The sequence below is a fragment of the Macrotis lagotis genome, chromosome X, assembly GCF_037893015.1.
Source record: "Macrotis lagotis isolate mMagLag1 chromosome X, bilby.v1.9.chrom.fasta, whole genome shotgun sequence".
In the NCBI taxonomy this organism is placed as follows: domain Eukaryota; kingdom Metazoa; phylum Chordata; class Mammalia; order Peramelemorphia; family Peramelidae; genus Macrotis; species Macrotis lagotis.
This window is the reverse complement of record NC_133666.1, coordinates 45511239-45537615: the sequence shown is the minus strand read 5'-3', so window position 1 is coordinate 45537615 and position 26377 is coordinate 45511239. Positions and strand designations below refer to the sequence as shown.

The following is a 26377-nucleotide window of genomic DNA, read 5'->3' as shown; positions in this document are numbered from 1 at the left end:
ACCTAGCTGCCCTGCCAGCTGATATTTCAATCCCAGTATTTGATTTTATGAATTTTTCCCAATCAGCCTTAAACAGAAATAAAGGCAATTTGACTGAAGGGAATTCAACCCATAGAAGGCCAAGGAGCCTGAAAAGAGTGGTTTCTGGGATTGAAGGGCCTAGTGATTTCTGGGATCTTAGTCTCATGTTTTCTCTCTTTGTTCCAGTTTTGTATGATCTCACTTTTCTAGGGAAGGACAAGGGAGAGGAAGAAGGTGCTGTATGTGAGCTGACCTTTTGAGTACTCTGAGTTCCCTTCTTGAGTATGCTAAGTTCTGGTTGTTGAGGACACAGTTCAGTTTCCTTAACTCTGTTTGGCACCAAATATGATCCATGAAGAATGGAGAAACAAGAAACAATAAATATTAGACCCAAGCTAGTTCCAGCTTATGGTGCTCATTTTAAGATTTCCCTAATGAAACTATGGTTTACAATCATTTTATCTGAAATTATCTGCAAAATCAATCACCTCAAATTTCCTATATATGTTTATAAATCACATCATAAATCTAAGTATATCTAACATAGACAAACATAGGCTTTAGCTCCTGCTTTTGCCATAGTAGCCCCTCTCCTCTCCCTTCTCTGCTGCCCCCAATACTTTGTTCTTTCTCTGTAAGCAAAGTGAACATTACTACCTCAAACCTATTAGATTGATTAATAGGACAGAAAAAGAAAATGACAGGTGCTGGAGGGGTGAGACATTAATGCACTGTTGGTGAAGTTGTGAACTGATTCAACCATTCTGTGCAGAACTTTGGAAGTAAACCCAAAGGTTTAGTGTGTCGTGTATATAACCATGTATATCCTTTGACCTCGCAATGTCATTACAAGATAAAAAACAAAAAGGACCTATATATACAAAAATATTTCTAGCAGCTCTTTTCTGGTGGCAAAGAATTGAAAATTGAAGGGATGCCTATCAGTTGGGGAACAGCGCCGTGTGATTGTATGGATATCACTGTGCTATAGGAAATGATGAATGGGATGCTCTCAGAAAATCCTGGAAAGGCTTACATGAGCTGATGCAAACTGAAACGTCCTGTGCACTAAGCAACAGCAATTTTGTAAGATGATTAGCTGTGAATGACTTAGTTTTTCTCAGCAACACAATGATCCAAGACAACTTATTATGATGAAAAATGCTAGCCATCTCCAACGAACTGATGATGTCTGAATACAGATTGAAGCATACTTTGTTTAAACTTTATTTTTCTTGAAGTATCTTTTTTTGGAAGGGGGTCTACATTTTCTTTTGTCACATGGTGAATAGGTAAATATGTTTTACATGACTTCACATTATAATCTATATTGAATTGGTAGCCTTCTCAATAGGGGGTAGGGGTGGAGAGGGAGGAAGGGAAGGAATTTGGAACTCAAAAGTTTTAAAAACATATGTTATAGATTGTTTTTACATGTAATAAGACGAAAATACTAAACCAAAAAAGTGAATATTGAACAGGAGTGAGCCTGGTACAGGATGGGTATACTGGCATAACTAGAGAGAAGGCCATGTAGTGCAACCCTTTTAATTTTGAGAGGAGGAAACAGGTCTAGAGAGACAAAGCAACTTAGTCCAAGGTCACCCAGGGAGTGTCAGAAGTGGGATTTGAACCCAGGTTCTCTGAGTGCACAGTTCATGTCTATTTACTGTTTGCCATGGCACCATATTTTCCAGCTATGTGTGCACACACACATACACAGACATAGACCTGTTGATGAGCTGTGCAACAAATCCACAAATGACCACATTACCTGAACCATTCTTCACATGCTTCCCTTACTGTTTCTGTCTTAAAAGGCATCAGACTGAATTTCAGGGTCTCTGATTGGGTCAGCGCCATCAGTTGGTCACAGGTGTCCTTTCTGAGGCAAATAACTAGCAATTCTCTGGCAAAGTCTCTCCCCTCCTGCCCACAGTCTTGTGGCTCTGATTTCAGAAGTAAAGTGTTGGGAAACCATAGCACTTGCCTTTGGGCTAGTAGAGTGTGGCACCCATAGAAAGTGGGCAGGGGACAAAGAGATCAGCTTTGGAGAAATTAGAGAAAGAGTTTTCCTTAAATTCACGCTATAGCCTCTGTTATCCATCACAACTAATTGTAGGCAGCTCTCATGAGTCCACCTGTGACTATTGGTGGGAGCTCTTCACTGCCTTCATGACCATGCCAAATTCACCTGAATAGGACAAGGTTGACACGGAACAGATTCTGCAGGGCCCACAAACTGGATGCTTGCCTTAGAGCAAATTGGACTCTGAGTAGACATTGGAACCCAGCCAGAGGCACATGTTCTACCACCACTACCACCACTCCTCCTCCTCCTGCTAGCACTTAGGTATTGAAGAAGATCACACCAGCCAACCAAGTGATTGTTGGCATGAGCTGTAAAGTGAGGGCTATTCTAGGGAGGGCATCCTTCTCACTTGACTTTACCAGACTCGTCCCACCCCATGACCTGAGTGATAGGAGACAGGACTATTGAAGATGGTTTAGCTGCCATGGGAGTCTTGGTCTTTAAATGGTTTTACTTCCTCCTGTATCAGTAAGGCACCACAGCAATGGGTAGCTGAGAGAAAAGACCCATTCCTCATTCCTTTGATCTGTTACGGCAACTAAAAGTGGTCTTCTGGAAATGTGGGCTTGCTACCCAATATATTAACATTCCTATGCTCTTTTTCATGGTCTGACTTGTGATCGCTAATCAAGAAATGAGAATGCCAAAGTCTTGCGATTCAAATTTCAGTTCCACCTGTATTTGACCATGAGCTCCTGAACAGTAATCTCTTTGCCTTGGTTTCCTCATTGATCAATTGGAAATGGTGAAAATGGGCAGGTCCAGAGAAGTAACTAAGAAACTTTGGTGGAGATGGATGCTATCTATAATCATATCCTTTAAAAACTAACCCAAACTGAGACAACTTGAGTACCCAGTGGCCCCATTTCTGTCTGGTCTTTTGACACGCACTTTTTCTAGTTTTGTGAACTAACCAGGGCAGGAATTTTTGTACCCATTTTCCACATAAGAAAAGTGGACATAGAGAAATGAGATGATTTTACAAAATTCATTGGGTTTTAGAGCTAGACTTAAGATTTTCAGGCTTTAGAAGTTTCGCCTGAGGATGTTTCTGCTCTTTTCCTTGCCCTTTAAAGAGGGGATGTACAAAATAAACCAGGTCCAACTACCTCAAAAATAAGCCTTTTTTTCTGATGTAGGTGATACTTGACATGATCTGAGTTCCTCTACTCTTGTCAGAACGCTGCAAAGCTGCAATAACCCCTTACTTAAATGAGCTCCAAATATCTGGCACAAGTCCTTGGAACGGCTTACCATGGGAATGTTTTGACAACTATATCATCAAAGTAAGCACAATATAAGCAAGGACACATTCTGTGAGCCTAACACTTTGCTCCCAAACAAGTCCAATAATTTACATGACTGTCTACCACTACTACAGTAGGGAAGGCTGCTTGGACACAGGCTATTTTCCTATAACAGGATTTTTTTTTGGAAATCTCCATTTCTAATCTTTTATGTGACTTTACAAAAAAAAGGGATGCCACCTAGTTAAGCTTCCCCAACTTCTCCAGTGCCTTTGAACTTACATTATTTAGACCCAACTTCTGCTATTCCTTGTGGGTTAGCTGCATACAGTCATAGGGAGCTTAAGGATGGAATTAGGTCTAAGTCTCACATTTTGCAAAGGAAGCCATAGAGGTTGCCATGTGACCCAAGGTCACATGGGTAGGTAGAGGCAGCTGGGCTTTGAACCCATGTTGCCAGCCAGCAATCTGGACATGGGGTACTAGATATGTTGGTTCAGGCATCCTCTCCTACCTCCTGCTCCTTACTGAATGCTATTTCCTATGAAACACTCATTGCTCCCCTCTCCCCTAAGAGGGAACGCACCATTGGTTGTATCATTCCCAGGAATGGCCAATGGTAATGACAAAGCATGACCAGTACTCTGTTCTGATCATTTTTCTTTTCCCATGTTATAATGTGGTATAGTGGCAAGATTCCAGGATTGGAGGGTAGAAGACCTAGATTCAAGTCCCCTCCTTTGCCACTTACTACCTATGTGACCTTGGGCAAGTCCATTCCATCTCCAGGCCTCAGTTTCCTCATTTGTAAAATGAGGAGACTGTACTGGTTGGTCTCTAAAGTCTCTCCCATCACCAGATCAGTGCTTCTATGAGCAAAGGATGGCAACAGAGCCTCTTAGAGCAAAGTGGACTTGGACCCAGATGGGCTGGAAGGAACTTTCCTGTCTACCTGTCATACCCTCTTGCTACTTCCCTCTTGGGACAAGCTTGATTCAATAGGAAGGGATGGAGGGAAGGGACTCCCCATTATGGAAGGCAGTCCTATGACTATTCCATGATTTCCCTCATGTAGAATTTCTGAAGGAAACTCTGGGTTTTATCTCCTTTGTGACACAGGAAACAGTAGATGGAGCTAGCCAGACTGCACAAACCAATTTCTTCAAGTCAGGAAGGGAAGGAAGGAGAATTACTTTGGGTCTCTTGAACCTTTTTTTTCAGATTAGAGATTTCAAATGGACTAAGTGAAACAATGCCAACTGGGCATGATGGGAAATTCCTGAAGCACCTATTTTGTCCATTCCACAGGTGAATAGATGTTGCCTCCCTCGGCCATGTCTGAAGTTTCTCCTCTGAGCTGTACTGTTGAGGAAAGCTTTCGGGAGACTGGGGGATGTTGCTGAAAGCTTGCTTGGAGGTCTTGGAGGACTGCTGTGGTCATGCTCTCACTCCAGGTCATCTCCCCCCTTGACCTGATCAGAATCTCTGGTCCTCCTGGGGCAGGCCTAGCTCACTGAGATACTATGCAAGAATTGTGAGAGCACTTTAGCTTTGCAAAGTGATCTCTGCAACACCTCTGGCAAGGAGGCCCTATTATTACCACCACTTTCCAGATTAGGAAACTGAGGCTGAGGGGTTAAACTGATCAGACTGTACAACTAATAAAGTAACTGAGATGGAATTTAAACTCAGGGCTTCTAGACTCTAGGGTCAGCCTATCCTACTCAGCTACCTCAGAACTAGATTCAGCAAAGTGCCCTGACTCTATTGCTAATCAGCCATGTTAGAAAAGTTGTCTTTCTTGCACCTCAGTTTTCTCTTCTGGAAAATGGAACTAATGATCCCCAACCTGCTTACTTTGGAGTTGGACTGAAGATCAAAGAAGAAAAGGATCATTTGAGGGCTCAAAAGACCATAGACCACTATCCATAGTTTTGGTATCAGGTCTTTTTAGTTCCTGTGAAAAGCACACTGGACTCAGAGGAGGAGGAAAGATCTGGAATAGAACTCTATGCCTAGGTCCTTACTGGTCACATGACCCTGGGCACGTCGCACAAATCTTAGAGGGTAAAACGAAGATGACCCATTACCTGCCTCCCATGGATGGGATGAAAGCTGTAGAAATGGGAGCTATCCCAAGCCCTATCGCATTCATCATCAAGGAGACCAGCTTCAAGGGCCCAAATGCTGGCCCTGGGCCTTTATTCCCAATACCAGTTTCCCAATGGCCCAGTCTATCCACTGATGGCCATTGCAATACTCTAGCCTAGAGGTTAAGCATTCCTTCTTCTAGCAATGAAATTGCTTTAGGAATTTGACATCAAATGCAAAAAAAACTACTTTATGCAGATTTACAAACACCAGAAGCACTCTTCTAATAACATAGGCTGCTTGAATTGGTTGCACACTATGCAATCACTTCAGAAAGAAAAATCCATTTTCTTTTGCAAATACACTAACAGTGGGAACACTGGATAAAAATATCCACCAAAGAACAACTACTTCAATTCAAAACAATGAACATTTAGATACAAAGGTAAAATCCACTATAGCACAACTCTGAAATTGCTAACATTGAAGCCAGCTGATCTTGGCGGCCTAAAGCTGATGAGAAAGCGCCTGGCCACCAGGCACAAACATGTCGAAACGGGCCTGCATGTCAAAATCCAAATAAAATAGTTCTGTTGACGAGAGTGAGAATTTCAGGCATGAGTGGTGTTAAATTAGCAGCGTTATCCAATGATTTGGAAAAACGATATGGGATTGAGGTATGAGAAATAAAGCAACATATGAAGCAAGATATAACTTACCACTCCCTGAAGGAACAGAGTTCTCTACATCACATTAAAGTACAATCCTGCTGGTTTGTTAGAGTTTATGTTTCAGAAGCTGGTCTAAAATTCACAGTGAATTGTTATGAATATCCAAAGCCCTAAATTCTTGGTCTTTGAACTGACAGGTGGCTGAACATTTCAATGCCAGGTGGACTCCCAAAGGGATCCCTGCTTGGCATGGTAATGATTCCAAGCCCAGGACTCTGGGAGCTTTGATGAATGAAGATATATCACACCTATGGGAATCACTTTTGCCACTAGGTCACCAAGCACTTTTAAAGGTTGACGTGGAAGGGAAAGGGGAGAGGGTGTGCATGTGGGGTGTGTGTGTGTGGGTGGGTGGGTGGTGAGGGAGATAGATGGTAGCTACTCACAGTTTCAAGTTATAGATCATACACCACTGAGCAGATGCTTTTTTACAGCATTACTTAAAAGAAATGTACTCTCTAGCTTTAAATACTAAGGAAATGTTACACCGGGAAAAAAAAAAAAACAGGTCCTGGCACTGCATCCGCCAGGGGCAACCCTGGCCCTCCTACCCTGTGCCAGCCTTTCAAACCTACACCTTCCAATCTCCCCCAACCCCCATCCCAGAATTCCCCTCCTTCTGGGTTGGTTCTTCTCCTCTAGCTCCTTCTCCCCCTCGACTTGTTTTAATGTGGGCTCAAGCTAGCATTCTTCTTGTTGCCATAGCCCTGCCCCCATGGAGCCTACATCTCAGACAGCTCAGGGTTGGACTGCGATGGATGCAGAAAATAGCCCATGGAGGATGATGGCAATAGTTGGGGTGTCTGGAAAAGACCTGGGGTCTGATTCCCCTGCGCTGCCTCAGGGGCATGAATCTGTGGAAAGAAAAAAGGATGAAGCCTTTAGTTTTCCTTTGGCTCCTTGGCTGATACCTGAAGAAGCACCATCTTGGATGGGGAGCCCTTAAGATGCTTGTGGCCCATTTTAGACAAGACATCAGGAGAACAGAGGCAGACTCAGCTGTCCCATAGTTTTCCCCTTGCTCTTCTTCTCATTCTTTGGGGCCTAGTTAAAGGTCTATTTCCCCTGGCTCCCACAACCTTTTACTTACTTGCCCCTGCCTTCTCAAACTCATGGAACATTTACCATTACTTGGAATCAGGACTCAGTGTTGCATTCAGACCCTATCACTTTCTACCTGTGAGATCCTGGGCAAGTTCCTTTAGTCTCTGGGGTTCCTCTGTAAAATGGGGAGAATAACACCTATGCCACCTAAATTACAGGGTTTTTCTTATCAAAGTGATTGGAAACCATCAGAGCCTTAGATGAACTGGTGTTAGCTGAAGTAGCTAATTCACTATTTCATGGATTGCCCTTTGAAGGAGATCCTTTAGTTTCTGTTACCCCCTTTTAAAGATGAAGAAACTAAGGCTTAGCAAGATTAAGAGACTTGCCTAGGGTCCTCCAGCCAGGATGCTGTTGTATTCTTTGCCATGTGTTCATCTTGCCTCACCAACGAGGCAAAGCTAAGCACACAGTAGGCATTGGCAAGCAATGATGGTGGCTTATAACCACATCAGCTGGGAAGGCAGAATGAAATTTCCTTGTTTGCTGTCCAGAACAGTGGGATTTGCTCCAGGTAGAATGCTAAGAGAACAAACTGCTCTTGCAGCAGTCTCTCCACTAATAGATAGGCATGCTATATAAAGAATCCCTGGTTTCTCTCTTCATTAAAACTCATCTGAGGGACCCCTTGACTTGGTAACATTTCCATACAGCCATTTCCTAATCAAGTTTTTGCAAGTGGGAAAAGTGGGAAAGTAAAATGCCATACTTTAGCATTCTCAAATTAAGATATCATTAAATCAGACTGCCCTTTACCACCTCTCCCCTCTCCCAACTCTGGCCATCAGTCTTGTTTAGTGAGGCCTGGCAGGGTTGGCATGTCCAAGGACAGGAAGAAACTATTCCTAAGAGGAGACTCAATTAGTCAAGCTATAAGGGCATAAATGTTCAATGCGAACCTGTTGTACTCTTGCTGACTTGCCGGGTATCACATATTATATTTTTGGAGGGGGGGGGGGTGTAGTGAAATCATCAGCTCCTCTTGGCAACCCCTCATGGGTAACTCAACCAAAGCAAGCTATATCTTGGTAAACAGTTCTATCTTCCCCAGAATTATTGAAAGCTGTCACTGAGGCTAAAGAGGCTCATTTTTCCACACAGTCGGTCTGATTTCCAAAGATTATCAAACTTGAGAAATGAAGGAGATGGGAGCTCATGTTGAAGAATTGGTTGGGGGAACTGGAGATGCTGAACCCGGAGAAGCTTTCTTTTGAGAACTGCCTTCAAGTCTTGAAAAGGCTACCTTATGGAATAGGATATTCACACTCAGTTTGCTTGGCCTCAGAGAACAGAGCTGAGGGCACTGGGGAAAAGATGCAGAGAGGGCAAATCCCAGCTCAGCATAAGGGAAAACTTCCTGGCCATATGTGTCTAAAAGGGAGATGAGTTGGCTTCCCATTACTAGAGACCAATGGACCAGTTCTCAGAGATGTATTGGGGGTGCAGGAATTTCTATATAGGGGAGGATTGGACTTGCTGATCTCAGAGATCTATTCTGGAGTTGCAATTTCCAACACAAGCCTGATTCCTCTTGTGCAGGGTGTTTTCTGCAAAGGTTAGAGAGCTGCACCTTATCTGAAATGTATTAGCAGGGACTCCTATTAATTAAATAAGCCCTGGGGGGATCCTTTTGTAAAGTGATGGATATTTAGATTTGGGGGGGGGGGGCTTGACAACTGTGAATTATTGGCCTTTAAAAAAAATAAGTTTCAGATTTAATAGAGTAACTGTCTTTAAACAAGGAGGGCCTACTTCTCCAGGGACACCAGATTTCCAGCTACATTGAGTCCTCCAGACATGCCCACTTAGCCAATGGGGGTCCCTTCTTTGCCTTAAGCTCTCCTACCCAACCACCACTGCGGATCAGAGGACTGTGGGTTGAGAACACTAGCAGAACATCCTTCTTCTTCTGCAGAGGACATTACCTGAAGGCAGACATCACTCTGAGGGTCCTGGGGCTGTTGCCATGGGTTGACAGGAAGCTGCTGTGTGTCCAAGATGGCTAAGTCAGTGGTTGGAATGAACATGGTGGGAGTAAATGTTGAAGGAGAAGGCAAAAGTTGATCATCTTGGAGAAACCTGTAGGAGCATTTAGGGAATATAAGTAATATGCAGATATCAATGCAGAAATCAAACCTGGTGCCACTATCCTCCAACCTTCTGAGATCATGGCCACCAGATGCTATGAAAAAACAAGCTCAGATCATCAACAATAATAAAGGCTAAGATATTCGCTCACCGTCTCAGACTATTGCCAATGCATTCTTGAAGCACATGCAAATTTCTCTGTCTCAATCAAGGCTTGCCAGTTATGTTCATGTGAGTCTACAAGAAGACCAAGCTATCCTGGGACACAAGATATCACTAATCTCTAAGCTTTGGATCATGGTGACGATTAGGCTCTTGGGAAAGGAAGAGATGGAACAAATGTGCCCCTGAAAAATAGCAGAGTAGCTTCTCTCCAGCAGAGGGAGAAATTCATATGGAATAGGATATCACCTCACCCATTTGCTCCCGTGTATTTTGGGGTAGTCACTCCCAATCCTGAGGCTTCTCATTCTTTTCTCTGTAAAAGTGGGATACTAATAAGCTTCTCTACCTACCCCACACATGTTGGTAAGGAGAAAATGTAGAATCAGGCCCTGGCAACTTCAAGGGAACTTTAAGATCATTCCAACCAACCTTTCCTTTTTGTAGATAGAGAAACTGATGCCTGGGAGGTCTAGTAATGTAACTCCCCTTGTGACTATAGTAAAGTGGTAAAGCAGAAACCCCTTATCAAATCCAGTGTTCTTTCTCCCACACCACAATGCCCTAGACTTTTCTTTCTTGCATTTTGAAAATTTTTGAATTATCTTACTAAAGCCTTTTCCATTCTCTTAAATGCACATGAACCTTGCTCTAGGATGTTTAAATCATCTAGGTGAGGCTCTAAATCATGGGTTGGAGAATCTGAGGTAGATTTATATTGCCTTAACCAAACTTGTTCAAGGTGATTTCCTAGGAAATTCAATCATTCATTCATTCATTCCTTGCATTCAATTAAGCACAAGGTGAGGTGTTGGGGATGCAGAGACAAAAAGTGAACCAGTTTTTGCCCTCAGAAAGGTATCCACAAATGAATGGGCAGAAGTGATATGATCATGATGTATGCTCATATCTAGTTCTAAGGGACCTGGAAAGGGCTTATTATTTCTTAATGAAGGGGAAAAGATCATGGGAACCAATGGAAAGATCGGTGGACCTGGAGTTAAAAGATTTGGGTTCAGACCAGGTTCTGATTCCAGTACTTCCTATATGAATTCACACAAGTTGGTTTTTCCTTATATAAGCCTCAATTTCCATTTGTAAAGTGGGGGTATTATACATGTTTTTCTCTCTCGCTGCTGCTGCTGCTTGGAAGAAAGGACTTCACATGGCCCACGTCTGTAATTCAAGTGGGGAGGTTGCGTGGAGCTAGGGGATTAGCAGGGGTAAAGGAGTTCTGAGCTACAATGGGACTGTGTGGTATCAGCGTGAGCCCCTAGGAACAAGGGGACCAACAGGCTAGCTGGCACCAGGAGGGACAAAGCAGCCCAGGGCAGACACAGCAGGTCAAGATCTCTCCCCAATTAGTAGTAAGATCAGTCCAAGAGTGGCAGGTCACTGTACTCCCAGTCTGGATGAGATGGGGAGAGCCAGAATCAAAAGACAAAAACAATCCATTTAGCAATCTCTAAAGCACAATATGGATGTGAGTGTTAATTAACCACTCTCTAAGGGAAGGAGAAGAAGTTATTTAGTTACTTAGGGGAAGCGCTGAGACCCAAACTCAGACCTCTTGACTTTGGTTTCTGGTTATGTTCTTTTCAGTGAACTAAAAAGGTATCATTATTCTTGGATTTTAAAACAAGCTGAGGGAAAAGTCCTAAAAGGCGTCTGAGATTGAGCTCCAGAACCCAGAGAAAGGAGTTGCCATTTCTGGATCTCTAACCTTTAATACTTCAAAGGCTATACTGGACTTAGACTTCCTGGTTAGGGGTAGAGAATCCAGCCACATTCACTGTGTCACTCTCTAGGACTCTGTTCACTACCCTTTCTGGGTCTGTTTAAGCACAGATAGATATTTTGTTAATCTGACTAAGCAACAGTGGTGGGGAGAAACCATCACTTCATCTGTCCTGGTCACCAGAAGTGCAGTTGAGTTGGGGAACGAATGGCAGGCTTCAGAGGCATCTGACTGGACAAACTGAAGATTTTGTTTCATATACTATGTACATTCAGTGGGGTTTTCTATGAACCCCGACAGAGCAGTGTGGTTTCTATAAGAAGGGCCCAACTCTGTCCTTATTGGGGGCAGATCAACTGGAGCTCTGACAAGGCCTAGGTTTTCAAAACCTCACTGACTTGGTTAATACTATATCTTAAAAGGACATCACTCCTTGTCTAGTTATTCATTCATCAGATGTTTTCATTTTCATTTCTTCCTGCTTCTTACCTGGGGGGTAACCTTCAATCTTTTCCAAAAGATAAGAACAAAATGAGCCTTATACTTTCAAGCAACCACCAGAACAAGGTCATGACAAAGATTGTCCTTGCTTTGTGGGAAGCCTGCTGGGGCTGTTCAAGAGGAATTGCCCATTTCTGGGAGCCGGGTGGGCTAATCAGAAGAGAGGAGTGGCAGTTGAACCTAGTTCCTCCTTGGAGGGCCCCTCTTTGGCTGAGCCTTGTGAATGTCACCTATCGGTGATCCCACACGGCCTTTCAAGACAAAGCCTGGAAATAAATCATGCCATTTGATTTCCCTAATAAGTAGCAAAACAAAGGGGGAAATCGATGACCTATAGGCAGTCAAATCATCTAAGAAATAAGATGGGTTTTTTTTATAAAAGCATGATCAAATAACCACCAAATTGTAACTCTTTCCCTTCTAAGTTTCCATAGAGTTCAGAGCAAACATCCTTTATGGGTTGCCAGAAAAAAACTAACTGTGAATGCCAAAGTTGACATCCAATGTAATCCAAATCAACATGAATCTCGGCTAAGTGGAAGTCATTTTGTGTGTCACTTACCACTTCCATGAATGAAGTTTCCTTCAAGGAAAGCTTTCTATCCCTCCCTGGGTTAAAATGGGAGAGGGTCTGGATTTTACTCAGCTTCCCGCTCTAGCCATCCCACTATCTTTTCTTGACCTCACTTTATTTCCCACTGAGATATATAGCAATGGATGAGGAAACTATTGCTTTGAATGAGATAATAATAATTAAAAACAAATGATCAAAACAATTGAGCATCATAGAACTAGCAGTTCTCAGAGCTAGGAAGGACTTTGAAAAATTATTTCGTCCTAGCCCTCTTCAGAGAGGTAAGGAAATAGACTCAGAACGATCAATTAATCATTAAGTATATATTAAGTGCCTATTTTGGGCCAGTTGCAATGCCCCTGTCTGGGGGTACAAACAAACTAGTTCCTACTTGTATGGAGCTTACATCCCGATAAGGAAGATGACATGAGCAATACATAATACACAAAAGAAATAAAAAGAAACTGAATACAAACTAGTTAAACACAAGAGGGTGGGCAGAGACCAGCAAAGACTTCATGTAGAAGGTGAAACTTGAGCTGAGTCTTAGAGAAAGAATGATTCTATGAGGTAGAATTAAACAGGAAGCACATTCTAGGCCATGTTGGCTGAACTGTCAAGTACAACAGGGAGAGAAATAAGCAATGAGGCTAGAAAGAGATGGGAGGCATAACTCTGAAGACTTCACATGCTAAGCAGAGTCTAATTCTAGAGGCAATATACTGACATACACGGCCAAATTGAAACTTCAGGAAAATCTCTTTGGCAACAGAATATAGGAAGGATGAAGAGCCTTGAGGTAGGGAGAACAATTAGGAGGCTCTTCTAATAATTGAAGAAAAAGCTGATGAAGGCCTAATCTAAAATGGTAGCTTTTCAAGTAGAGAGAAGAGGTTGGCTCAGATGTAGAATTGGCAAGATTCAGCAGCTTTCTGGTTATGTGGGGTGAGATACTAAGGTTAATGCTGACGTCACAAAGCCGGGGGATAAAAGAATGGTATGCCCTAGACTGAAATAGAGAGTCCAGAAGAGAGGAGCACTTCAGAGAAAGAGAATGAGTTCTATTTTAGACATGTTGAGTACAAAATCTCTCTTTGGCATTCAATTCTACATGTTCAATAGGTAGGTAGGTGGTCATGTGGATGCCATCATTTGATCATGGAGAAGACTAGTTCTATATATATAGGACTAGATCATCTGTATAGAGATGAAAATGAAATTCATGAAAGCTAAGGATATTGCCAAAAGCAAGAGTGTAGACATGAGGCTAGGGTCTTGGTCAATACCACAGGTACAATCTGGATGTTGAGACTGTCAAGAGAAAGGAGAACCACGAGGAACAGAGAGGACAGAATGTCCAAGAAGAGCTGAAGAGAAGGAAAGATACATAGAATTCTTGGGCATCCCATCCAACAAATCTACCACCAGCATATAAATGTCTTACCCAAGAGTGATATCGTCATAGTCAATTGGCTGTTGAATGAGATCAAATGGCAGTTCAGCTGAAACAGTGATGGAGTATGTCTCAGAATACAACATGGGGTCACTATAGAGTGGCATCGAGATTCCTGTGTCTTCTGGCAGACAGATTTCTTGTAGCTCATTTTCATTTATCATATTCTGCTGCTGTGGCTGTGGCTGCGGCTGTGGCTGCGGCTGTGGCTGCGGCTGCGGCTGCTTCAGAGACAAGAGATTTCTAATTACTGATAAGACAAAAAAAACAAAATCTCAAGAATACGGCTGACATGCTATCACAGCTCTAAAATAAAATGGCCCTCCTACCATTCTATCTCTGCTTGTTGGTGTCCAAGCTCAGAGATTGTATGACCCTTATACATCTGGGTATGTTGGTCTGTCTTTCTGGCCAAGGGCCAAAGACATATGCAGGTAAAAGTGTAATCTATGAGCTCCCTAAATGACAGCTGGGAACAATTACTAGACCAAAGAGAAAATTGTAGGCCCCAAAGGTCAAATCCCTATGAAAACAGAGTTGACAGAATTCTTGGTAAGCTGGGCTCCCCCCGACCCACCTCAGCCAGTTCCCAAGCTGCACAAAGGGCTTTACCTTACCTGGATGGGAGGAATGCAAGGCTCCTCAAACAACTGAAGTGGAGGTACATTTGAACAACTGAATGGTTTGGACTCCAGGCTTTCCATCTGGGATTTTGTTGTAACCCTGGATGGTCTGCTTCGACGATAGGTTACCTTTTTGACTTTCGAGACTTTGGGAGGCTTGATGTTCAATGGTTCAGGGGGCTGTGACAGCATCTGGGGAAGAGAGGCAAGTTGGGCATAATTCCAAGGTTGTATTTCCAATGAGCATTAACTTTGCTGTGAACCCTAACCAATACAGGCCCAACTTCTCACTGTACTAAATGCTTTGTAAATATTATCTCATTTGATCATTTTTAAAGATGGGGGAAACTTGAGTATCTTGAAAGAAGAAGGGAAAGAACAAATAGACAAAAAGAGCTTGAAGACTGGTGGGTAGAGGAAGGTGATGAAAGACTAAAAAGGCTGCTGGAGAAGATGGAGTAGGTAAAATAAGACCATGTGTAGGGGGGGTGGTCTTGGTAAAGAAAAGATCCAATCACCATCAAAGCATGGAAGAAAGGAGAGAGAATAGGGGTTGATGTCATAGAAACTTGAAATAAAGTGAAGGAAACAAAAGGGAGCTCAATTTCCTCCATGAAGGAAGGGACAAAATCCTTAGCTAAGAGGGTAGGAGGCAGGGAGGCCTGGGGAAAAAAGAGAGGATTTAGAAAAGCTTTTGTGGAAAGTAAGATCAGGAACCAATTAGGAAGGAATAAAAGGATTGCCTAACTGCAGTGAGAGCCCAGCTGAGATTGGAAAACATACTTAGAGGAGACCCAGTCAGCACAGTTCTGCGACTTCTTTATTGGATTACTGGATCATTCCTTGTCCAAAACAAGGAAGAGGTAAGCAAAGCTTTGCATCAGGGTAAAGACAAGTAATCAGTAAGCATTTATTAGGCACTGAGTGTGTACCTGTCCTATACTAAATATGGAGATACAATGAAAGGTAAAAATAATTCCCTGTCCTCAAGAAGCTCACATTCTAATAGGAGTGGCAGAGCATTCCAGGGTAAAGACATAGAGTCATGTGGAGTTAATAGAGGGTCATGTGCCAGGTAGAGAAAGGAGGTCAGTGTAGCTGTGTCACTGTGTGAAAAGGGAGTAGGGTGCAAGAAGACTGGAAAATTAGGAAGGAATCAAGCTGTGGAGAGCTTTAAAATCCAATCTAGAAGAATTTATATTTAATTTTGAAAGCATTAGGAATTTTGAGAAAGGGGGGGAGAGAGGGGGGGAGAGAGAGAGAGAGAGAGAGAGAGAGAGAGAGAGAGAGAGAGAGAGAAAAGAAAAGAGAGAAGAGAGAGAAAGAAAGAAAGAAAGAAAGAAAGAAAGAAAGAAAGAAAGAAAGAAAGAAAGAAAGAAAGAAAGAAAGAAAGAGAATGAATGTCAGGGAAAGCAGGTGGCAGGTGATGTATAGACCTGAGCTTTAGGAGACCCACCAGTAGCTATTGCAGTAATCAAGGCGCAAGGAGGTATATTAAAGAGATGGTGGAGAGATGAAAGGGACAAGCCTTGAATATATAAGGGAATACAAGTGAGGGGTCAAGGCTGAAACCTAAATTTGGAGGTTGGGTGACTGGAAGGATGATGAGAGGATAGTAAAGGCACAAGAAGTTTATCAGAGAAAAGAGCACTTGAGGGAATAGAAGGATCAATAGGGGTTTTTTGAGCACAGTGGAGAAGTGGATGTACTTGTTGGCAATAGAGAGAAACTAGTAAATGGGGATAGATTCGAGATTATTCATTAAGTTGGGATGCTGGTGGGAGTAACCTGCTGGAAGAGTTTGAAGGATGAAGGATATGTGGAAAGGAAGCATGACCTTGGCAGGAAGGACAATTAGAGATGGCCTGGAAAGAAGATAGGGAGGGAGGTCATTGTCCAAGATAAGAGAAGTAAAAAGGAAGGAAGAAAGTGAAGTTCCCTGAGAAAAGGGGCTCAGTTTTTTCAGGGAGTATAAGGTAATGGGAGGGTACATCATGGGAAGCAGGAAGACAGAGAACTACCAATAAGACGAGTGGACCAAAAACAATTTCAGAGTAGCTGAAGGATTGTCTTGCTGCCCAAGGACCAGAGAGAGATTAGATATCATAAATATGTAACTAATTCAATCAGCAAGGTTTCCTGACTTCCTCCAATTCCTTTCAGTAACATATGAATAGGAGCAAAGGCGTCAGATGATAAGAACAATATGGGGTTCAAATTTGGCAAAGCAGTGATAGGAGATGTCTCTTTCCTTGTCCAAAGTTGAGGTAGCTGGGTGACACAGTAGACCAGTGATGGCCAAACTCAGGAAGACCTGAGTTTGCATCTTTCTTCAGACCCTAGGCAAATCACCTGACCTCTCAGCCTCCATTTCCCCATCTAGAAAATGGGGACAATAACAGACAGTACTCCATAGAGTTGTTGTGATAATCAAATGAGATAATATCATTTGTAAACCACTTTGTTCATCTCAAAGCTGCATGTCAGACTCATCTTTGTGCATCTTTAGGCAGGACTTGAGTGAGGAGGCACTGATCCCAATGGTGGGAATTTCAGGCACTGCCAAGACAATAGAGGTGTAAGTAGGACCTCACAATCTAGACCCACACTCTCCAGTGATCTTGGTTAGACACCATGTGGTCTTGACCTGCTTTTCTGTTTGCCACAGCTACTGATCTTTGCATTTGCAAAGGAGGCATATGGTAAAGGGGAGATGGGTCTGGCCTTGAGAGTCCGAAAACCTTGGGTTCCAATACCACCTCCAATATTTTCTACCTGTGTTCCCCTGGACAAGAAACCTCCCTTCCCTGTACCTTTGACTCCTCCACTCTAACACGAATGAGTTGGGTTCAATGAGCTCTCAGGTCCTTTCTGGTTCTCGGTCTAGGACCCAATGACCTTATGAACCCTGACCTGGATTCCTGGATGCTCCCTTGCCTAATGGTCTAGTATGTACAACCATGGCCCATACACAGACTTGAGTGGCAAAGAAGACAACCAACCTCCTCCAGGAGCTCAAGAGGCTCAAACCCTTTCCTGTGATGCCAGAGGCAACAAGAATACACTGTTGAGAATCTAGACCAGAGGAACCCAAGTCCCTGTTAGAGTTGGGAGAATGGGCTCATTTTGATCAATATGGAACATCCTGCAGTGTCTCTGTGTTCCATATTGGACTATTTTCTGCAGGGTGGCCAGTCTGCATTACCTTGAACTGCATGTCAATTGGATACCACATATGGAGACTGACCCCCCTCCAAATAAGGGTTTCTAAAAAACTACCATGATTTCTTTCCTCTTAATTTCTCTGAGGCCTGTTCCTAGTAGAAAGGACTTTGTCTTTGGTCACTTTCTGAGCCCTCCCAGATTAGAAAACCCAGAATGCAATCAAAGAAGGTAAAAAGAAGATAATGAGGTGTTAAACTAACTGTAAAGATGCCCAGCCATGCCCAGCGGATGCCTTTATGAATGGTGAATGAGTTCCTTGATTGAATTGGAAGGGAACTATGCCTCCAGGGGACCCTTAAAAGTCAAGTCAAACAGTTTGAAAATGACTTCGTTCAGGAGTCCAAGCTCTCCGGTGTGATGGGACCAGACTGCTCTGCCTGCAAGCAGGCCCTAAGCTCTCCTGCCTCCATGCTTTTGATCATGGCACTCATTGGGTCCTTAGGGGACCCAGTCTTTCAAGTCTAATTCAATGTTCCCACCCTTCCCATATGGACTCTTTGCTCACACCCCCATCAGTCCTATTGACTTGCTCCAAAGCCCTGGATCTGGACTTCTCATTCACTTAGCCTACATAGAAGCTCTCAAGGTGGGTTTATGCCTTATCACTCTAGGAGACTAGAAGCTTCCATGAGGGCAGGGAGTGAATCTTTCCTCAACTCCATCTCCTCTAGCACAGAACAGGTCTCTCCCACATGTGGAGTCACTGCCCTGATTGGTTTGGGCCAGTCCTGACCGAAAAAGCAACAAAAGACGAGTCTTTAGTAACAAATCACCAGCAAAAGGCTTCCCTTTCAGGACCTCAAGTTTAAATTTGGAAGCTGCCTCAATATGCTGCTTCCAATTTGTCAGCGAATCTTTCAGAATCAGCTCCACCACTCAGTTGGGAGCTCCCTCGTGTCAAAGAGAATGCTAGGGTGGAGGGCTCGGCCTTTTTTTTCTCCTGCTTACAGACAATCCTGCTGTCACTCCAAAATGAAAACATTGAGTGGGAGCTAAAGCAGAGAAAGGACTTATTTCCCAGTTCTTTGACCTGAGGCTAGAAATGAGAATGCACAGAACACAAGCAAATTACTGGAGGAAAATGGGACTATACACACAGGTAGCGGCAGTGGAAGCGATCTGTGCTCTGGGGGGTGCAGGCCAGATGTCTTTGCTGAAAAGGAGCTGATGGTCCCATACTGATGCACTTGGAAGTCAGGATCTTCCACAGATTGAAGACACTCCTTGAGGGCATGAAGCTCCTGTTTCTGGGTTTCGATGTTGGCCTGTAAGACCCGAGTTCGCCCTTCCAGATCTTTCTTGAACTGCTCTATCATCCCAAGCTCCTCTGCAGATGGGAAGATAGACTGCAAAGAGAAACCACTGCTTGGAAAAAGTTGGGCCCAATTCTTTCCAGATGCATAACCTAGTCTCATTTCCTAAAAAGGCTAGGGAAATGGGGGTCTTCTAGGTGTTGAGAGACAGTGAAGTATGGTAAAAGAGACCTAATGGAGAGTCAGAGGACATATGTTTGAATCCAAACTAAGACAGTGTGCCAATCTCAATCCCTCCAGATCTCAGTTTCCTCAATTGTGGTAAAATGAGTGTGCTGGACTAGATATGACTTTCTAAAGGGGCCTTGTAGCTCTAAGCAGAACCCCAGATGTCATCTAGATTTCATCCAACAGCCACATTTTACAAAGGAGGAAACTGAGGCCCAGAGAGGAAGGCACTAAAACAGAAGCCACCTGCCTTGCCAGGCCAGAACTCTTTCTATTTCAACACATCATCCAAAGTGGCAGGAAAGAAACTCACAAAGTTTTGTTCTCAGATAGGGTCACCAACACCAATGAAGCAAATTCAGAATCCAGTCCGGATCTCTTATTAGTAATATAAATTATAGTGTTTCAGTTAATACCTCTCCTTTTTACCCTGAAAAACTAATGTTCATCTTGGAAAATTGCCTCTTTACTGAGCATTTAGATGAATCATCATTTAAGTGGCATTTTGATGACTTGGGAGAGGAGAGGAAGTCTCCGCTTGCCACGTGAAGGGGCAAGAATTCTGTTTTTGCAGATTGCCCCCTCCTCAGCAGCCGCCCTTCAGAAGCAGAAGAGGCCATGGCTCAAACCATGAGATGGGCTTGTTAATACAGCAGAAATCTATTGGAATAGGGCTTTTGATTCTTGGCATTCTTTCACACTGTCCATCCCACCAGCTCTCCCCAAGAGGGGAGGGAAGAAGAAGAAGCAGCAAAAAAAAAAAATTCTTTTTTTTTTTAAGGTTTTTTTGCAAGGCAAACGGGGTTAAGTGGCTTGCCCAAGGCCATACAGCTAGGTAATTATTAAGTGTCTGACACCGGACTTGAACCCAGGTACTCCTGACTCCAGGTCCGGTGCTTTATCCACTATGCCACCTAGCCACCCCCAAAAAAATATTTCTAAAGGATTTTGATGTTCATCAAACACCAGCTGGGAAGATAGGACAATCTGACTTTTATTGACTAGGATCCAGAGGTTGGGAGACTTAAGGTCATTAGCTGTCTTTGCTCAGATCCAGGTCTTGAACTCATATCTCCAGATGCCAAGAATAGATCTTCTCACTCTGACTCAAGGCCTAGCATCTATAAGGCTGTTACCATGCTAACACTGTGGCCCAAGCTCAGCACCACTGGGTATTATGATGTAGTCTAGTACTTTCTTCCCCCATCTCTCACCCTTTCCCCTCCACCCTCCCCCATCTTCTCCTCATCATTCATTTTGCTTACTTGGTGTCTCCTTGGGCAAATTACTTAATATCATCCTGTTGATCGTTCCCCCTCACTTTCAACCTCTTCCTCAATTCCTAACTGGGATAAGACAGTCAACTTATCAATTTAAGGAAGGAGATTGTTTAAAAATAATTTGGGCAAGAATTGCACAGACTGGAAACAGCTAGTGGTCATTAGATGGGAAATATGCCCCCCCTCCAACTGAAAAAATAAAAGACTAAGGGGCAAAAAGAAAAACAAATGGAAAGAAACTCCTTCTCCTAGTATGTTATTTCACTCTGTCTCATGCTATCTCATGGTATAACTTGTCTTCATCTGGAAAAAATATAAGAAAAGTACCATTGCTTCTGGTTCAGAGGATACCATGGGCATTTTACTTGAGGCCACCTGGTGTACAGGAAGATGCTCAGTGAAGGTTTGAGGAAATGGTCGGCTCTGGGCAGGGACATAAAGCAGAAACAGGAATGAATGAGAAGCCTCACGTTGCTTGCCTTTACCACTAGGGTGGCCATTTCAGAGAATTCACAGTGATGGGAGGGCACCTGCTATGTGGTGAAATAGCTTTCTAATATCAAATCAACAGGGAAAAATCACCATGGCCTGCTTGAGCTCCTCCATTCTAATTATGCTCAGTTGAATACTGGGGACACAGAAGGGAGCCATAACACAGTCCTGCTGGACAGTGGTTGGAGTGATAACAGTGATGGTCATGTTCCTGTTGGTGGTTGTGTTGGTATTTGTATTGCTCTTGTTGGTGACGGTGTTGGCGTTATTGTTCACATTGGTGGTTATGTTGGTATTTTTGTCGTTTGTGTTGGTGGTCATGTTGACATTGTTGCTTGGTGCTGGTTGGTTATGTTGATGGTTTTGTTGGTGGCGGTAGTCAGGTTAGTTTTGGGAGACTTAGTGATACAGATCGAAAACAGCAAGGGAACAAAAGAAGACAGTACATAATCAAGTCTCATGGACTTCTGAATCTGAGTTGAGAGGATACAGGGAGGCCGAGGGGTCAAATGGAAGAAAATTGGAATCAGAGTCGGAAGACCTGGCATGTATACAACCCAGCTCTATTTGCTTTGCTGCCCTTCTCTGGGCCTGTTTCCCCATCTATCACCTAGCATGGAACCTTGTGCTGAATAGGTACTTAATTAATACTTGCTGAATTAAATCCCTTTAAGAACCTGCTTCTACACTGCTGAGCGGGCAGAGGCCCAGTTGTGTAGACCTTGCCAAGATATGTATTAAGGCATTTTTGTTTAGTTGGGTATGTATCTAACATAGTGAACATTCCATATCCTTGAACTCCAATAATGAAGGTGCTCTGGGAACACCTGCCAAGCTTCCCCATCTTGCTACCAACCTTCTTCTCTGCCTACTCCAATTCACCATTTCTCTTTTGCACTTGCTACCTGGGGATGGGCAGAATGAATCTCTAAAATTGATGGAAAATACTGGTCTAAATAAAGCTTATTTCCTGGCTCTCTGGGCAAGCTTGCCATCTTATACCTTCCCTGGAGCAAAAGGTATCCTTAAATGTTCTGGTTTAAAAGGTCCTTCTCCTCCACCTCCTACTCTGTGGGAGATTACAATTCAGAAACCAAGTGGACAGAAATAGGGTTCATAGCCAAACATTCAATGGAAAGTTTCTCCAGCTTTCTAGACCCTGCTCTGATGCCACTGGCCCCATGAAGCCTTCACTGGTCTGCCCCATATGCCTCCACCCCAATCAGAAGGGCTCTCTCTCCCTCTTCTAATCTCCAGGAGTGTATAAATGCTTACATACTTAGCACATTTTATTAAGTATTCAAGTTATTTCATACAAGTAAGGACTCTATATTCCCCTGCTTCCCCCCATCCCTCCTCCCCAGCACCTAGCACAGGCAATTAATCATAGAGAAGGGACCTGAATACATGTCTGTTGAATTAAGGAATGAACAAGGAAATGACTTAAGCAGGGGTGCTGACAATGCCCCCAAAGGCTGTTAGTAGGGGTGATTTGCTAGAATTTCAGGTCCAACAGGAGGAGTTTGTTCTCCCATAATACAGAGACTGTTCCACTACTGTGGAAGGGAATAGTGGCTCCCTTCTCCCCCCCCCCCCCCCCCCCCCCGCCCCATTAGCCTGAAGGGCGGTACCTGGGTGCAGCTGCTGCTGCTGCTGGCTACCTCCCTGGAGAATGATTTAACGCAGGTCTCAGTTGGTTGCTCGATGGGCATGTCCCATCTCATCGGAGTCTTGCTGGTTTTTTTGGTCTGTAGTGTCAATTTGGCTGAGAGGGAGAGATTCAACAGACAACAAGCAAAATCAGAAGCTCTGGATTAAAAAAGGTACCAGAGAGGTTTTTTCTCCCAATCTCATAACTAAGTTCCGTCCTATTTTCTTTTCCTGAGAAGGTGGGAGAGATGGGCTGTTGACAACTGTAAGAACCTAAACTCCCTCTGCACAGCATGCAAACATCTGCTAAGAACTCAGTTCTAAAAAAGACAGCCATAGATTGGACTCCATCGACAAAGGCATGAGGGGGCCTTGCACCTGTCTGCTCAGAACTGGAACTCTCTGTCCCCCAGTGTTGGATAAAAGCATGTTCAGGGAGCCCAACTCTGTCTTTCTTCCTACAACTCTACAGTGTCTGTATCATGGATTTGGGACATGAGGTAGAACAAAAGGTTTGTTTTGAGAGCTTCTGCTCTTGGGAAAAAAGATATGATTCTCAAAAAGAGTACACTAAAATCACTCACAATTCACATCCAGATGGTCAAATTATACTGTATATTACCTCTAATTTTAAATTAAAAGTACTCTTATGGGACCTTGGGGAAACCAATTGACTTTTCTGGGCCTCAGTTTCCTCATCTGTAAAATGAGGACTCTGCTCATCTCGAAAAGTTTTGAGGTTCAGATGATCTGCTTGTGAACTCAAAGGTCCTATAAGCATGGAAGGGCTGATTATTGCACCCTTTCATTAGTCTTCTAAAGCACAACTATCCACATTATTCTGCTAATATTCTTGGCACTTTAAATCACACGGAAAAGGAAATGTCAGTCCTTGCACTGAAAACCTCAGCAGTCTTGACAGTTCTTCCACCTGGAACTGGGCCCATATTTTCCTTATTCAGAAGATTCAATCCCAGGATTTTGTGAGGGCCCATCATTTTGGAAAGCTTTATGATTAAAGAGATCTCTCAATACTGAGTCAAAAGGGCTGAATCTCTCTGCCTCCTGCCAGAAAGCTTCTACTCTTAAATTAGTTAGGGTTGTGAAATGTATAGCTCCTATTCTTTTCAATCTTGGAATTCTGCAACCCAATCACCTGTTTCCTCAACTATCCTATTATGGTATCTTCAAGAAGACCCTGTAATGATATGATGTAATGAAAACCAACCACAATGACACTAGAGAACTCAGAAAACCTGAGTTCAAGTCCTGACTCAGATCTTCATTTCTCCAAATTCCAGTTTCAGTGTGCACAAAATGGGGTTATAAATTCACTCTACCTACCACCTCAAGGAGTCAAACTGTGATGAGGAAAGCACTTTGGAAACATAGGCTGACTCCTGAACCTGGGCCAAAGCCTTTCCTCCTCTCTACTGCCAAGAGGCCCTACGTGGAAGGTCCAACTTTACAGACTTATCTCCCGTCTCATCCCCTACCCAGCTCTCTTATTGACATATATAGCTCCATTTCATAGCAGCCTGGTTCTATCTGGAAGCATTTCATCCCTGTCTTCTATTGCTGTTGGTTACTCACTAGGGTTCCAGAACAGCAAAGTCAAGGTTCCCTGGTTGGGATATCTCACTGCCCCAGGAATATAATAGCAACTGAACCTGGCTGCCATCCTCTGACACATGTACCCACTAGAAACGCAGTTATCCCATGCAATTTTTCTCACCCTTCTTTCTAAAAGAGGTCATGCACCTCTTCTCCTATGTAACTATATTTAAGGCAAATTCTGGGAGTCCACAGAAGAAAAAAACTGAACCAATTTGTTCAAAGGCATCCCAGTGCCTGAGGAATTACACCCGCCCAGGATAACTTTGCCATGTCCCACTGGAATTACACAGGATTAGGCACAATGATTTCTCCCTCATTTCTACTCTTTGTGAAGTGGATGAATAAGCCCTACAGGTTCCGAGCAATGCTTCTCAAATACCATTTCTTGAAAAACAAAGAAAAAGCAAAGAAAGAAAGAAAGTAATGATGTCAACAATTAAAAACAAAGCCTTCAACTCTGCAGTATCTCAGGATGTACAATTGAGAAAACTTGACAACTCACACATTTCCTCCAGAGAATTGTCAGAAATACAATAAATCCTTATCAGATACAAGTGAAAGGGGCAGCTAATAAAATATTACACTTGTTAATACTTTACTGATAAACCAATTTTCGGTATGAGTCCAGCTCTCCAGCAACAACTCTCCAAATCCCAAGATCAGGGACATTTACAACAGCATTAATGTTGAAATGGAAGACCATTTGCAGGAGCATTTTCCTTGTGATGGCTCTTATTTTGTAAATTCTGATTTCCTGGGAGACACCCTTAGTGCCAACCTTGTAATACGTACATGGTGATCTGTAGGAGCTATGGGATGACCCGGATGCTCTCTCTGTGTTCAATTCCAGGTTGTTTCCACATTGGGAGATACTCGAGAACTGGTCACTATTCTGTTTTGTTTGTTTAGGAGAAAGAGAAAATAACATAAATAACATTGTACTTTAAAGGAAAAAAATCAACTCCTAACCTCAACAGACCAATCTATCCAAAGTTGGGCTCTTTCACACATATCATATTTACCCAGTCTTGGAAAATGTTGTCCATTTAGTGCCTACCATGGAACCACTCTCACTTGTGTGACACCTAAAAATGCTTCAGTGTGGCAAAGAGCAGAGATCATGGGCATTATAAACTAATATAAGCTCAAACAAGAATGGTAATACAGACAACCTCACAATAAATAAATTGGTTATAATTCTAAAGGCAGAACAAAACAAATTCTATGTAAATGGGATCTGAGTGAGATGCATCCAGCAAAGGATGGCACTCTCCTTCAACTGGTAGTTGCACCTCAAACCTCAGAGAATGAGAACGAAGAAATGAAGATTCTGGGAAAAGTTCACCAAAGGCCTCTGTTTTCTAAGATCTCTCACATATGATCATGCTGTCTGGTCAGAGTAAGGAAGTTGCACGTATCACTTGGTGGTTTTAGATTGGACCAGCATGGTGTTCTGTATAGAGTGGGTAGCATAAGGAATGTTTGCTAAATTGAATAAATGCATATGCGATGCAGAATCATAGTATGAGCCTTTTCCAAATTCATCTAGCCCAGGAGTTCTTAACCTGGAGTCTGTGAAACAGCTGGGGTTTTTTTAATACTTTGGTAACACAATGTCAACATAACTGGCTTCCTTTGTAATCCTCTATAGTTTATATATCTAAAAACATGTTGCTCAGAAGAGAGACATAGACTTTTCCAGGCTGTCCAAGGGGTCTGTGATGCAAAATGAGGTGGAGAAGCCCTGATCTATGGGAGATTGTAGCCAGGAAGGCAATCACATGCTTTTTCCACATATCTCTCTTAAAAGATGTTTAAGCTCAAACTTATCAAACTCAACTAGAAAGGGAGTCACTAATCCCTACAGAAGGATCCCTGCAGGGCAGGCACATATTGACTTAGTTTTAAAATGTAATGTTATCTATGCTTTACCTTATTTTTATTTATTTTGTAAGATATTCCCCAATTACATTTTAATCTAGTTCAGGCCTCACTGTGCTGTGGATGTTTGCTTGACACCTCTGTTTTAGCTCACCCTGACTTTGAAAAAAAGTCATCTGGAATGGGGGGGGGGGATGAAATTTGAACAGAATGTCTAAATTTAGGGCTGAGTTTTCTCATCCTAAAGGTATTTGGATGGATGTGGCCTTAGGCAAGGAGGCATCCATAGGGCCCCAGATTAAAGGGAAGGCCCATGGAAGGAAGAG

At 43.0% G+C, this 26377-nt stretch overlaps 1 protein-coding gene across 1 annotated transcript in view; it reads right to left on the bottom strand.

Annotated features, from left to right (window-relative positions):
- Window positions 1-6811: 6811 nt before the first annotated feature.
- The window catches only part of PASD1 (PAS domain containing repressor 1), a 72996-nt gene continuing 53430 nt past the window's right edge, over window positions 6812-26377 (bottom strand). Inside the window, exons 14-21 of the mRNA XM_074203487.1 lie at window positions 24963-25062; window positions 22535-22668; window positions 20739-20834; window positions 18748-18996; window positions 14420-14617; window positions 13794-14026; window positions 9212-9365; window positions 6812-7036 (exon numbers count right to left, since the gene is read on the bottom strand). Of these exons, the coding sequence (XP_074059588.1) occupies window positions 6905-7036; window positions 9212-9365; window positions 13794-14026; window positions 14420-14617; window positions 18748-18996; window positions 20739-20834; window positions 22535-22668; window positions 24963-25062 (1296 nt within the window). The 3' untranslated portion in view covers window positions 6812-6904. The remainder of the gene's footprint in view (window positions 7037-9211; window positions 9366-13793; window positions 14027-14419; window positions 14618-18747; window positions 18997-20738; window positions 20835-22534; window positions 22669-24962; window positions 25063-26377) is intronic.